The sequence below is a fragment of the Seriola dumerili genome, unplaced genomic scaffold (assembly GCF_002260705.1).
Source record: "Seriola dumerili isolate Sdu_G_001 unplaced genomic scaffold, Sdu_1.0 BDQW01000025.1, whole genome shotgun sequence".
Lineage (NCBI taxonomy): Eukaryota > Metazoa > Chordata > Actinopteri > Carangiformes > Carangidae > Seriola > Seriola dumerili.
In genome coordinates this window covers 2825936-2842070 of record NW_019174280.1, presented here as the reverse complement: position 1 = coordinate 2842070, position 16135 = coordinate 2825936, and the positions used below count along the sequence as shown (strand labels likewise).

Below are 16135 nucleotides of genomic sequence, written 5' to 3'. Positions count from 1 at the left end.
GATTGCTCAGGTATGCGTTTTCAGGTGTATTAGTCTGGATCGCTTGTTATACAAAGCTAAAACATTTTTCTGGAGTCTGGTTTGTCTGGTGTGGATGTAATCTTAAGACTGTGATGCAGGAGCTTGACTCAGCATTTTGTTCACACTGAGCTTTGTGTGCAGTGTGATGTAGAGACACTTTGTCTCCTGGTTTATCTCTTACAGGAAGAAACATAGTGAACCTCTCCTCTTTCTTTAGGCTGATGTCAATCTTTAAGATGCAAAGTCACATAATCTAAATCCTGGTGATGATGAGGTATAAAACATACTCACTGCCGACCTGTTTATTTTGTCTTTATCTTGTTTTTTTAATCACTTTCTGTTTTGTTCCAGTCGTCTGTCGACAGAAAATTAAAAAGTGATGAAGGATGTGATGAAAGGACACGCACATAAAACAGAGCGCACACTGAGTGCTGATTGGCTGATTCTGGAGCAGTTCTGCCTGCCTTCACACACATGTAGGCCTGAGCTGAAATAGAGCAGCACTAATATGTGTGTGTGTGTGTGTGTGTGTGTGTGTGTGTGTGTGTGCCACAAATGTCACCATGGATAAAGGCCTGTTCTGTGATCAGGTTTATTATTGTGACAGGATTTACGGAGCTGGAGAAGAGTCTGGGAGGCAGGCTGGTTAGTCACACACACACATGGACACACACACACAAACACACAAACAGTGGGCCTAAAATGAAGTGGCTCGCTGTTTGATGTGAAGTGTCCTGAAGTGCTTTCTAACCTCTTTCACTGTTTTTTACTGCCGAATAAAAGAAAATTAGTTGTCAGTGCAAACAGTTGCAAACTGGTTTTTGCAGTTGAAACAAACAGAATTCTGCTCATGGAGAGAAAAATAAATCTTCCTCTATTTAAGCGACGACGTTTTATCATCTGGGATTATACCTGGAGGTCTGATTTAACCATCCTCCTTAAGTCTGAGTGTCTGTAATATGTAGTATTTTAGCAGAAGTAGCAGTTGCGCAGCCTGTTTTTTAGATGCGCATCCTCAATATTTCTGTGACTTTAGTCTGCTTAGAATGCTAATGCAAGGTTAAACAATGCTGTGAAAGTACAATAACTCTTGAGTCTCTCTCTCTCGCTCACAATCACACACAGAGTTGCATTCGACCTCACAAAAGAATATGAATTCAATTAATCAACAAGAGGCGTTGTTATCATTCCCAGCAAGATAAAGGCGACCACGAGAACCGGCATTTCAAAGGAGCGCTGCTTGAAATAATTACTCTCCAGAAAAATGCTGCTGTATATACAGAATATGTGTGTGTATGTGTGTGTTAGTGTGTGTTTGAAGGACAAGATAAGTGTAGAATATTAATGAATGTTGTTGAGGTATTAATTTTCTATCTCTCTCTTTCATGTATTTGGGAAATTATTTATCCCTCGTTTTAGCCTCATATGTTTTGTGTCACCATTTTTCATTTCATACTTAGTTAATTTTCTGGATGCTGGTCTGAACAATCTAAGACAAAAGTGCAACAGAGGGAGTTTGAAAACAAAAGCAGAAAATGCAGGTGGGGAAAATTCACACTCACAATCTCAAAAGACCCGATAGTTTTGTACTTTTTGGTGGTTTTCATTGGTGGGAAGCCAGTGAGGGATCCTGGTCGGTTGGTGCAGGGTCTTGCACAGTGTTGGTGCTAATGAATGAGATGGGGAGAATCTCCCTTGTCTAACATCCTCCTGGGGAAGTCAGTGAACTTTAAAGGTGTTAGTAAGGTGTATTTCACATCTTTGGGCTGAGTCGGTAGAGATGGGTGTCATGAGGATTTTATTTATACTGCTACTCTTATCGACACTCCTTATGCATCCAGTACTTTATCAATACTCTTGCCGGTTCTTTTTTTATCACAGTGCTGGAAAAAGTATACGATAGGATTAGAATTTATTCATATTTTTCATTAGTCACTATAAGTCAAAATATCTCCCTGGAAAGACATTTAAAATTTTAACCCATTGTAAAATGAATTATATTCCTAAAAAAAAGCCCTGAAAGAACAGAAAACAGAGACAGATTATCACTGATCAATCCAGGTGAGGCTGATAGAGGGAGGACAGAAAATCTAGAAGAGCCTGCCAATATTTAAGCCCCTTTTCAAAAAACCAGCTAAGAACAGCTAACATCGGGCTTTTGTCGGCAATGGAAAAGAGTACAGTCGCCATTCACACCTGGGTCACATGACTCTGCAGTAAACACAGGTATTTATCGGCTCCGGTTCCAATCAGAAGTGATGTAAACACAACACCCGGGTGAACACAGTCATTTTTACCTCTTTTCCTACTGTGATGTCTTTCAGATCAGAGACACTGTAAACACAGGGCTGTTTGACAGTTAAGACTTGGTTCTGGGGTTGGGGTTTGGTGTTTAGTTGTGATGGTTGAGGTTCAGGTAAGGGAGTAGGGAATGCATTATGTCAACGACGGGTCCCCACAGAGATAGCTATACAAATGTGTGGGTGTGTGTTCTACTGTTATACCAACAGTCATTATCTGACAAAGGTGTATATTTCAGAAAATACATTTCTTTAGAAGTACAGTAGGAAATAGATGACAGATGATTTGCATCTTCTGCTAGCAGCTTTTGTTTTATTTTTATTTTTTATCTTGTTCTCTGTAAACACACACACACACACATACACACACACACACAGAGCTGTTGCACTCATTAGTATTCTGTCTGGACTTATTGTCTTCCCCCCACTGACATTTACATTTAAATTGTTTATCTCTCTCTCTCTCTGTGTGTGTGTGTGTGTGTGTGTGTGTGTGTGCGTGTGTGCGTGCGTGCGTGCGTGCGTGCGTGCGTGCGTGCGTACGTGCGTGCATGCGTGTGTGTGTGTGTGGGGCGAGTAATGAACATGCCTTCGCTTGTCCCTGAAGGCAGCCATTACTAACACACACAGAAGATAATGTGAGAGGAGGTGGAAAGAGGAGGAAGAGTATTTGTAACAGTATCAAGATGGTGGAGCTTAAATTTTCATTTAAGATCATGTAGATGTACAGGTTGCAGAAGGCTGATGCTTTTTGGAGTGAAGCTTAGTTTGAATTCATCCATGAACTCCAGGTCTTCAGCATTTATCCTTGAATTTCATTGTAGTTTGTGAGTGTGTGAAAACTGTATCTAAATGATGGTGACTCTCAGCTGAAACACAGGAATTTATCATATCATAAATGGCCAACATGTCAAGGAACTGTATATATGACAGAAAATTAATAGCGTCAATTTAGATAAACCTTTTCAATAGACACTCAATGTCACAATCAGAAAAGCTTTGTCCACCGAAAGATAACAAATTTGTTTTAGATGTAATTCTCTCAGTAAAATGAAAACATGAAAAACAAGTAGTTGCACACATTTATCATAAAAATTGCACAAACTGACACAAAAAATGCTAAATTAATGAATGAATTGTATTTTATTCTTACGTTTTTTGATTTTTTCTTATTATGACATGTTCAATAATTTTATTGAGTAAATCTCACCAGCTTCAGTCAGCCAATAAGCATGCAGCATGCTTGGACCAAGATCTAATGCTGGTGATGCTGGTAGTTGGCTGTTTATTTTCACTGACATGTTTGAGTGTGTTAAGAGTGTGTAAGTAAAACTTAAATTTGTACCATCACATGTATCATCATTTTCTTTGTTAAAATGGATTTGATGAAATTGTTTTTTAAGAAAGTATTGTTAAGAATGGGCATCAATATCAGTACCAATACTGAACATTTTTGAACGATACCCTAATGACACGTGCTGTTAAAAAAAAATTTCATTAAGTTTAATTGAAGGATTTACCCCATTTTAATATTTTTTTATCCAAGTTGATTGGATGTCTCTCCCTCCTTCAGTGCAGTGGACTGGAGCATTTTAGCGTGCACTGTGTGACAACACTAACAGTAGTTCTACTGTACGATGGAGGCTAAATTAACAGCACTGAAAAGCGACTGAAGGTGAGGAGCTGCAGTCATTTCCTCCCCAACAGCCAATCAAGACGGGAAGTAGCTGCAGCTCCAAACCTTCCTCCCTCACAGTGAAGAGGGAGATGAGATTGTGTCTCTGAAGTCTGTCAAACAGTCGCGCTGACACTCGCTGCAGGACGTGAAGCTGCTCGCGTAATCAGACTAACAAGGACGACTCATAGTGCCTCAGATGACGTGTGTGTGTTTTTGTGTCTGTTCTGAAATAATCTTCAGTACAAAATGTTAAATTCAAACTGATGATGGAGTGCTGCTGATGGGTTGGCACCATCCATCTGGCTGCTTTTGTCTATAGGCATGCTGCCCCTCATGACAATTATGTTGCCATGCATGAAGAGTGTGTGTGTGTGTGTGTGTGTGTGTGTGTGTGTGTGTGTGTGTGTGTGTGTGTGTGTGTGTAAAGAAGGGCGAGGATGTAAGGGAGCAGGAGGATCCAGATGTTGGGTTCATCCTTGTCCTCCTCTGCCCCATTCCATTTATTTTAATCCATCTCCCTCCCCCACAGCCTTGTACAGCAAGCCATCTGCACACTTACACACATCCACTCACTCATGCACACACACACACACACACACACACACACACACACATGTGCGCACACACAGCCTCAAGCATGCTAACGCTGATGCGTGTTAGCTCAGCCAGGTGGCTGGGCGGCCTCAAATGGTCCTCATGCACCTCTGGCTCTGTGCTGATTGGAGTGAATGCAGCTGCTATGAAATTATGCAGAGCTGCTCTCCACTGTTTAAGTGGGTCACTGTGTGTGTGTGAGTGTGTGTGTGTGTGTTAGTGAGTGTGTGTGTATGTGTTTTGTTTGTTTTTGTGTAGTGCTGTAGTTTGTATTCTTTTGCTGGTGCAGCCCTCTGGGGTCCACAATCCCAACAGTGGTATGAAACAGAAATTTTGCCAAACCGCTTTGAAAACTCAGCGAGTTTTTGTCCTAGAAACATAAAAAAAAAACATCCCCTGAAACCTTCAGCAGTCTACTTTAATATGTATATGGTTAGAGAGTGAATTAATGTTGTAGAACTATTTGAGAGGAATAAAAAGAACAACATGCACATCTCAGTCTATGAGTCAGAAAGCAGCTGTTGATGGTTGAATAGAGCTACTGATAAGGCAACTTCTGCAGGTGTTATAGGGTCATTACGAGGCAAGACAATGACTGAAAACGCCCAATTTGACCCCTATAAACAAGAGTGTGTTTAGGGTGTTTTTACACTGACTGAGGAAGAAGGCACACAGACGGTTCTCTGCCGAGCCTGATCGCTGACGTGAGCGACGACGATGACCGCAACTTCCTCTGAAAATGGTGAGGACAGCGAGGAAGAACGGCACCATTTTGAGCGTTGACTCAGGGATGTTTGTGATGAGTAGGTCAATTATTTTACCTCTGTCAACTCTGCACAGGCACAGGACATCATATCACTTTACTACAGCTAAAACTTTGTCATAAAGCGGCTAAAGCTTCTCCACAGCAGTGTAAAACTGCATCATGTCATAAATACTGCAGCCAGCAAAGCCAGCTCATTCTCTACAATATACCGTCTCACTCTGTAGTTCGTGACACAGAAGACCCCTGCAAAGCCAGCCAGTGGTGTTCATGGTTCCTGGTGGCTGAGCATGTCGGTGACTGCAGGATGAAGGCCACCGCTCCACACAGGACCTGTGGACCTGTGTGTGCTGCAGGATGCATGCGGGGAAAGCAAACAAAAACCCTGTGGAAGTACATGTGAAGTATGTGATGTCAACCTTTGGCTTCAACCGCACGGAAACATCAGGACTGAAAATTATAAGATAAAGATAAGATTGAACTTTTATTCGTTCTTGTGTCAGACGTTGGTAAAATGTTGTATTATCCATGTAATTTAATGTAATTGCACTTTATCCATTTATCACATTTTTATTGTGTTTGGGTTTGAACACAGCATTTTCAATAAACTGTGAAAAGGCCTTTATTGTCTCTTCTCTTTTTTTTTGTCATGTGCTTCATCAATATTTGTTTTGTCGGACACTGGCTTTAAAAAATGCCTCCACTCCAAAGTTCTAACAGTTTTGTTGCCGAACCACATGATATTTTCTGAATGATTTAATCACCTATGTGTAATCAGCACTGACGTTTACAAGGTGAAAGTTTGTTTAAAATGTGTTTTCTACAGTATTTCAGCACCACATGTCTACAGCCGATTTAAACAAAAATAGATTGACATTCTTACTATTCTGTTTGTTGGTGCTGAGTTTGTGCTGAATATAAGCACATGTAGCACTTTAGGATCAATGTGTTTTAAAAAGGTGAAATTTATAAAAATGTCAAGGCAAGTCAGACTTTCTCTAAAGTGGCTGACAAGCTTCAGACTCCAGAGGATTAAAAAGGCAGTGTTATTAATGTGGCTTATCAGCTGTTTGAAATCATTCCTTTGGGGTGTGGGAGAATTTAACGGTGTGTTGGAGTATGGAGAGAGAACTTAGTGCTGTTTCAGAGGCTTTTACACCCTGACAAGTTTACAATTCCTGAGGAAAACTGAACTTTTATACAATGATGATTGAAAAGATAGTGACCAAAAAATATTAGCATTCATTTCCAGGCCTATATTAGTATAAGCAGAGCTACGTAGCAGTTGTAGCTTGCTACAAATCCAATGAATAAACCCTTACAGCTAACATTAAGATATATTAACAACATTTTTACTGGAAGCAGAAAAGACATCTTGTTTTGTAATGAGTAAAAGCTGATATCTTGTAGAGGTGGATTATGCTTTTACGGACACGTTTGCGTATAATTTTATTCTTTATCTTACCTTAACGTGCATAACCTCTGTTTCTTACTCTTGCAGCCAAACACGATGTGAACGGCAACAAGACTGTTCCACCTTTCCCAGAGGGGACAGAGATGGCCATGTTTGGTAAGTGTCATGTGACCTCTGTAGGAATGCTCGACCCGCTCACTCATATGTGTTGAGAAACTGTGGCCTTGCTCCAGAAAAGGCAGAGACTCACAGCAGCTTTATAATGTCAGCTGAGGCTGCTGCTAAAAGCTCCAAGAAGCTACAAGCCAAAGATTTGTAAATGCTGGTGTACCCACTTGCTCTGCTGTAATATGAAATCTTATTTATACATGTATGTGTAGGTTGTTATTTATTTTATTATTTTAGCCTTAACCTTCCCTGAGCTGAGCTCCGTCAGGTTCTCGTCTACCGTAAGGAACCACTGGTTCCAGCCTGTAAATGTCAAATATCTGATCATTGTGGAACTTCCTACTTCCTACAGACTCCCAACTTGTTGTTTTTTTTTCTATAGATATTGTGTATTTATATATTTATTTATTTGATATACATTGTGCTTTATTGCTCTATAGACTCCACATAAATTGTGTGCTTAATAAAATCTTGCTGCTTATGTTCTGTCTCCATCTTAACTCATCATCTGTACTTAACAAGCAGGGATGATCTTGGCGGCGTTAATGTGACTTGACATTTTAGCTAAATTTAGATTTAGCTAAATTAAGATTACGGCGCATATCTCAGGCACTGCACTGTTTATTCTGTTTAGGCTGTCACTCCTTACATTGACTCAAATATGCTCAAATAACAACAATCTTCAGAAGATCACAGTGTTAGCATTGTTGCTAATTTCACTTTCATGAAATCATGATTTGTACAAATCTAACACATTGTCTTGCTTCAAAGCTGCTGCATCTCTTACAGTATGTGTTTGTCTGCCGTTGTTGTCCATGTTAATATTCAAATCAAATTTACCCACATCTGAACCTTTGTGCGTATTTTTCTGTCAACAGAAAACAATGAGCGGTGAAAGGTGCTGAACGTTTCCGTCTTGTTGTCTGTGAAAGTGCTGCGGGGTTTGTGTGACATTTGGTTTTCTTGTCATGAAGGCATGGGCTGTTTCTGGGGAGCAGAGAGGAAGTTTTGGAGACAAAAAGGGGTTTATTCCACCCAGGTGGGCTACTCTGGAGGATACACACCCAACCCCACCTACAACGAAGTCTGCACAGGTAACCTCTGCACACTGATACACGCCCTCAAATAGAGTACCGGGCAGTGCGGTGTCTACTAAAAGTCAATAGACTGTCGAAAAACAAGACACATAAACAGAAGAGTGAATCATTTTCCCCCAGGCCCTATTATACTGGGGCATGGATTAGGCTGCTATTGATGCCTGACCACTCTGAGCAGACTGTGTTTGTGTGTGAGTTTGTGTATTTCTGTGTGATGCGTGTCCAGACCTCCCAGTGATTCCTGCACCGAGCCAGTAATGAATCCATCGTTACACCTGCATCACCAGCTGTCTCTCCTACTCTCTAACTTAGTTGTATTCGTCCAAACACTGAGAACAGCAAAAACAAATACCTGTCAAACAGCCTGAAAAGTTCGGTTGATTGATTAAAAGGAAATGTCTCCTGCCCTTAAACACAAATGTTGAAGACAGCAGGTGGATTTTAATAGTTTTATTGGAAGCAACTGTGAAAACATTCTCGAATAAAACACAAAAAATTCAATGATGGTGATAACAAACCAGAAAAAGATGAGATGACATAAACAAGAGTGCAAGCAAGTTGAACATTTTGGAAAAATTATTTTTCTACAAAATCTGCTTCATAAACATACAGAGACAAGTGTTTTGGGAAATAACAGAATGAACTGCAGAAAAACACACAGCAGTCAAATTCACACAGTTCACATCACTTTCCCTCTAAATGTCTCACCCACGAATCACACTGGACTCAGGATGACTACATTTAAAGAAAGAGGGTGCTTTTATTCTGAAAGAATAAAAGAAACAACAATTTCGCTGGTCTTCAGTGGCTTTACTGTCAGGCTGTAACTGCCAACTCATCTGACTCAGAACAAATATATCAAAATCACAGTAGCCTATCCAAAAATAATAAAACATTCCCTAAATAACTCCAGGAATTATTAGCCTGATCCTAATATATCAAAAAACAAATAATCAAAAACTCATTCTCTGTACAATTCTTAGCATTAATATATTCTTATAGAAAACAATTAATTAATCCAAAGATTCCACTTTCAGTCTTACAAGTTAAAATACATATTTCCTATATATTTTCTAACTACTCAAATCATTCATACAGTATCCCTTGTCCATATTTAGAGTGTAATTTGATCCTATGCAATATTGCTATGGCAACGGGTGACAACTGCATTAGCATCTCAGCTGGTTTAGCTCGATTATCCAAACAGTAGTCCTTAAACAATTAAGAATATTTAGACAAAAGTAAACCAGCACCACCGACCATCACAGTCTCTACACTCCTGATCACGATGTTGTCACGGCTTAGATCCCACAGATTACTGAAATAACATCTTAAAACATTAAGGAACTACATTAACATCCTGACGGTTGCATCAAAATATTGCATTACCATACGTCCACAAACAATATACATTAACAAAGCACAATACAACAAAATAAACAAATAAACTATAAAGGGTACACTACAAATAAAATATGAAGGTGCTTTAGGTGACATTTACAGACCTGAAAGAATAAAAGAAACAATGACTTTACAATCAGGGTATAACTGCCAGCTGAGGAACAGCGTTGAGTCAGCAGCGGAAGCCCATGGCTTATTTACACACAGCTGCTCTTGTGCGTGTTGCCTAAATAAATAAAAATAAATAAATAAAAATAAAACAGTGCATTAAATTGAATTGGGTATCTGTGAAGATACAAAATAAAGTGCCTATTATTTATAAAATAATACAGCTACAAGTGAGTGGGCAAATACACATAAATACCATATATGCCACATAAACACAACTTAACGCTGAATTTACACAGGATCCACCTGCATCACATTAAAATACAAACATTTACCTAGCAGTGATTACAGCAAAACACTTACCTGAAATAGATTAGCAGTCAGCCAATTGTAGAAACAGGTAATTTAGTATCTGAAACTGCAAAATACAGTCACAAGGGCTGAGTGTGGAATTGATTTGATGTTATCCAGGATCGAAAAATGTCTCATCACTCGATACCTAATTACAATACTTAAGGAGTAAGTAAATCTCATCAGCGTTAGTGAGTCTATAAGCATGCAGCATGCTTGGACTTAGATCTAATCATGCTGGTGACTGGCTATTTATCTACACGGACATGTGTAAAGAGACCAAGCTTATTTATTCAAATCTCATTTTCAAGAGAGACCTGAATTTACATTAAGTACCGGCAGTACGAACTGATCTGACCAAGAGAGATGTAATATAAGATGATTTTTTTCCAAATAAAACTTGAGTAAAACTAAAATATTTTCCAGTGTTTTATTTGAAATGCTGATCAATAAGAAGATGTTTTTTTTTAATTATTTTATTTGCTAACAGTCATTGATTTGTGGAAGTGTTAGTAACAACTAATGGCAGGACAAAGATTTTTGTCTGGACGTTGCCCGACAAGTGGTCTCTGGATGCTGCTGTGACCCAGCACTTCATACACCTGGGTCCCTGTGTTAATTAATAAACCGTGGTTCACTACCAGCCAGCAGAAAGAAAGTGATGATGACAGTGATTAATGATAAGAGCCTGAAAATATGTGTCTACTAACTGAATAATAACATGAATAATTTTGATGTCTTTTTACATAAGCTGCATCTCATTTATAGGCTAAATGATAATGTGATAACTTGAACAATATTCTAGAGATATTGTTAATAAAACCTCTTACTGCGTCCGTGGAGCATGTGTTGGACCAGTTTTCTTGCATTACTCTTGTGTGTCGTTTTCACTCAATCTGGGTAAAATAACACATCAATACGTCTGAAATGCCGGAAAGCACAGGTTGAGTGCGTGATTTATGTGTTGTGCAGCAGAGGAGGAGCGGCTCACAGAAAACTCACAGGTCAAGTTTGTCAGCTTTGTTTGGAGTCATGGTCGAATGTGTTACGCAAACAGACCTGGATTACTTTTGTATTCCTATGTGCCGGAGAAAATCTAGGACAGGTTCTGATCAGAAGAAGTTCTTTGCGCAGGAACAGGACACTTATCCCACTTTTCCTTCCCCCTTCAATCTGCTGCACATTTGTTCCTTTGTCTTTAATTGTAAGACCGGTGTGTAGGTTGGTAGGCCTAAGTTTTATGTAGAGTGATGTCTGTTAACTGTATACATTTTTCTAACACATACGCATTCTGAATATCCTGTGAATTATATTGTTTTAATACACATTTACATATTCTACATTCCCTTTTCTCTTTTATTTGTATATACTGGTTAGACTTTATCCCAAACTAGTCCGCCGATGAAAACAAGGTCTCTTTAAACACTAACTTCCCTGCTCTCACTGTCTCTACAACAAACATTTTATAACAAGAACTAGATGTGAACCTGGTTTGAACTGCTGGATGTGTGTTTTTTAATTAGCACAGCATGTTGGCAGAGCATCGAAACAGGGTGCTTGGATAAATGAAGTGCTCCTCACACCTTCACATCTTCACGAGAGACTGAAACAAACGAATGATCTGAATATTCATTGTTGGTTAAATATTTACACTCAGTTCAACGCGGGTTCAAAATGTGGTTATTAAATTTGCATGTGTTTTTCTTTTTGAAAAAACAAAACAAAAACATAACCTGTATTACGAGGTTTAAAAACAACTCTCTTCATTATTTTTTCTTATTTGCAGTCTTGGTCTCTGTGTCTCTCACTCACTCGCTCTGTTCATCATTATTTGTTTCCAAAGCCGTCTTCCTCCACAGTCACAGGAATTTATGCTTGTTTTTACTGTTTGTGGCTGAAAAAACTACAACACTAGTGTGTCGGCTCACGGAACATCTGGTGACGCGTGCACATTTAAACACAAGGATCCAACAAAGCTGTTCCAATAATTTATGATTTATTACAAATAAGTGTTGAACACTTGGACATAATTCTTTCTTTTTTTAAGTCTTGAGGTTTTACTAATCATAGAAATCTAAAATAAAATGCAATGCATTGGACTCTCAAACAAATCCATTATACAGTATATTAACCAAATAAAATAAGATTACAAGGGTGAATAGTTGGTATTTTGCATTACATAGGTTGTTACTTTATTCAGCTCTCAGAGGTTTGTTGGGAGAGGACTGACTGGTCTAAAGGGAGGAGTTTTTATAATTTCCTGAGAATGTCTCGTCAGTAGTGGCAGTCTGCAGGATGTTGGGTGTGTTGGTTCAAGGAAAGATTAAGGCTGGAGTGATTTAATAAAAGCCATGTGCGCAAATGTTCTGCTGTTAAATCAGGAATAATCACATACTGAAGGTTGACATCAGATGCTCAGATTCATCCTTTACTTATTCTGTAGTCAGTTTGTATTTTTTTCCAATTCTGACTCCATGTATTCAGACAAAGTTATTTTATGGCTGCTTGTGTTTGGGTAATATTCAAAATTTGAAATTTTTTGCCTGTTTTTTTTAAAGTATATATAGGGAAGTGTCACTCAACCATAGTAGTTGGCGGTTGGTGGAGAACAAAACAGAGCTAAAACAAGAATGAACATTGGACTGAAAGTGATAGTAGATCTTTTTGTGGTTAATTATCAAAAACACAGTCATCAGTTTATCTTAAGATAATGACATAACGAGAATGTGAGATAATTTTGCAGTTAAATGTACATTAAGTGGACAGACACTCTCTGCAGCTTTATTTTCTATTCTGGTTCCAACCACCACATTATTTCTCATCCTGCCCAAGATGAATTCATTCCTGCGAAATGGGCCTGGTGAGGCATTAATTTAATATCGACCGCTGCTTTGTCTCCGTTCACCAATATCTACTGTAGGAATCCATAACTCCTGATATTAAAAAAGTAATAAGACAGAGAGAGAGATAAGAGTGAAAGTAGAGGAGAAGACGAGGGGGAAAACGGTGCAGCGTAATGGGTCATACTCATTACCATCACCAGCTGCTATCTGCCCGTCTGCAGGAGCCATCGTTTGTTAACATTAAAATTATCCTTGGAATGATGTGGACTGTTGAAGGACAGCACCAGTTTTGTTTTTTTTTTGTTTGTTTGTTTTTGTGTTTTTGGATATTTTTCACTTTTCACATTAAATTTGACTATAATTCAAACTTTGAACTTTTGTGCATTCTTGACATTGGAAATAGTATAACCTACTTGCTTCTTCCAGGCTTTCAATCATATTACATTGGTCTTCATCAGCAGTTTGAGTTGCTCAGTTGTTATAGTTATTATTTAGAGCACTTTTAAGACTTTTTATCCATGTTGGCTTAAAAGTTGAGCTTGACAGTTCAGTTCATTGTTGACTTTGGAAACAGCAGTTGACATAACAGTCACAACTCAAGGTCCTCTTACCTACATGTTCTGGAGCTTTTGCCTGTTTGAGCTGTAGGACTGTTTTAGGACTTCTCAACTAAGTAGTCCTAAAATGCAAAGTTTGAGCATTTACAGTTCCACGACAACTTAACAAACTCTTCCTGGTGATGAAGACTCTTGCTGTTTCTCGATTTGCTAACTTCCATATTCACACTTGTTATATTGAGAGCATAAGTGCGTTCACATTAACAAGTACCTAGATGGTTCACTCAAAACAGTCAAACGTGTAAGTCTAAAACAACGGACACTTCTCACCCTCAACGGTCGCTATCTTGGGTACATAGAGGAAGGGGAGGGACCACCAACATATTTTCAAACTTGTGAAAACGGTGACTTAGGAAGGAGGACACATTGTTGGCACTGATGGCGGCTTAATTTCCATGTGACATGACACAGGACACACAGGAAAGTAAAACATTCAATTTAAGTCAAGTGAGCAGGCGACTATCGCAGTCAGATGTTGCGATCGTGCACAACGGCAGTGTTTGACAAGGGACAACACTATTCTGTTGAGCTCATGTCCTATGCCAGTGAGTAACTGTGTACACAGTGTACTGTACTGACTGAAGTATCCAGTTTGAGACACAGCATCTGTGACAGGTTAAAGGCCTGTAAGAAGCGAGTGAGTGGACCTTGAGTTGAGACTGTTTTCACAGGGATGGCTATGAATTCTTTTATATTCACCAACAGAAATGTTTTATACTCATTTTCATACAATGGGCCAGTACAAATCTTATGTGTTGTACCTTGAAGGTTAAATAGTAGAAGGTTTACAAGCTGTGAATAGCTGTTCTCTGATCTAAACACATACACTCACATCTTGCAGGTAAGACAGGCCACACTGAGGTGGTGAGAGTTGTCTTCCATCCAGACCAGATCAGCTTCCCCAACCTGCTCAAAGTCTTCTGGGAAAGCCACAACCCGACTCAAGGTACAGCTTCACCCAAAGCCACACTCATAACTATAGTTAACCTTTTTTTTTTTTTTTACTGATAAACAGAATGAAAACATGCCTGAAAGAGAGACAGGTAAAACTGTAAATATATTTGTCTGTTTTTTTCACCAGCACCAACAATAATGGTTTGAATGGCAATCCAGAGTTCATTAACCTGAGTAAGAACAGAGTTACACTGGCAGCTTCACCAAGATTTTGCTGCAGCATAATAAATCATCAATATTTTACCTCATCTCATATGTTTCTTACGACACCCTTCAGGGAAATCTTTAGGAGAACGAGATAAACGGTCTGTTGCTTTGCAGGCGGTGAGGCTGCAGTGCTCATTACACACCAGAAAACAAACTTGTTGGATGGGAAAAAATGAAGAGACAATGTTGTTATCACCAGTGGGCATAACATATCAAGTTTGACTTAAAGGTGGCACCAGAAGTTTTTACCAAATTTAACACAAATTACCTTGACAGATTCAACTTGAAATTCTCAGACATGGCTCAACTTTTATCAGCATCAACCGCAGCTTGGGTTTAGCGATGCCTTATACTGAATCCTTACAACAGCTTGTTAGCAAGCTATCTTTAGCCATCTTCTCAGCAGCCGCATTAGCTCCAGTTTTTGCCTGTCGTGTATTAGCATATATTTGAGTCACATAGGTGATGAAAAATATTCCGTGGGCTAAATGATAAAAAGTTGCACATCTGTTTCTGAATCAAAACAAAGACGGCAGCCTGGATAGGAATTGGAGTCAATCTTTTTATCGTGCAGCAGATTGAATATTTTTTCATCCAGATGGTTAGCTTCTTATACATGAGAGACAGAAACTTAACATACAGTTAGTATGTTAATACTAGAAGTGCTAAATCAAGGTCAAGTGGACTTAGTTTGGATTCATGAGGATGTTTGATGTGTTTCTTGAAGCCATGAGAGGTGAGATACTGTATCTTCAAGTGTCTAAAGCAAGTCCACTTGTCCCCGACTTAGCACCTCTAGATAAACATTCCATATATTTATCATGTCAGCAGGCTAGTTTTAACATTTTAATATGGTCATAATGAGCATGTTAAGAAAACATTTTCATATTTTAAATTATGATGTTACCAAGCAGCAACTGCTAGGGCTGAAAAAAATGAAGCCGAATACTGCGGGTTCCTCTAATGACCACTAGAGTCTGCTCCAACAGTGAGTCAATCCCCATAGACTCCCATGTTAAAATGTCCAACTTTACAGCGGAAATAATGTTTATGTTAATGTTTACAGCCTGGTCCAAAAAACAGTTTTGGTCTCCATAGCTAATGTAATGTTGTGACAACTGTACAGGGGGTGAATTTTTATATGATTAAACTGTTTAAGTTTTATTAAGGTGTAAAATTCTGTATAATTAAGGGCGTGGCTACTTTGAGTGACAGATGGTTGAGCGTGTGATTGCCATAAACCGGCATGCACCGAAGTCTCAGCTCCACTCATGCCCCTCCTCTTTGCCCATTTTTGTATTAGTCGGGAGTTAGGGGGGAAGTCTGGCACTGCCAAGATGGCAACGGTGGAGCAGCTCACTCTGACCTTCACAACTGCTCTTAAACTTGTGGGTGTCATCACGGAGGCTATGTCCATCTTTATACACAGTCTATGGATGTTACATGTTAACGTACTAATGACAGCAAGTACAGGGAAGAAAGATGTTGAGAATTTCTATTCAGTTCAGATTTTTTTTTTGCAGCATAAAGACATGAAACATAAACACAATGAGACAAGTGAAGAGATTAAAGTGCTGGTACTAAGCAGAATAGAATAAAGGAAGAAAAGAAAACAGCAA

General features: G+C 39.0%; 1 protein-coding gene across 1 annotated transcript in view; it reads left to right on the top strand.

The window, feature by feature from the left end:
- The window catches only part of msra (methionine sulfoxide reductase A), a 41694-nt gene that overhangs the window by 14328 nt on the left and 11231 nt on the right, over window positions 1-16135 (top strand). Inside the window, exons 2-4 of the mRNA XM_022769193.1 lie at window positions 6858-6926; window positions 7913-8032; window positions 14197-14301. Coding sequence (XP_022624914.1) covers window positions 6858-6926; window positions 7913-8032; window positions 14197-14301 — 294 coding nt within the window. The remainder of the gene's footprint in view (window positions 1-6857; window positions 6927-7912; window positions 8033-14196; window positions 14302-16135) is intronic.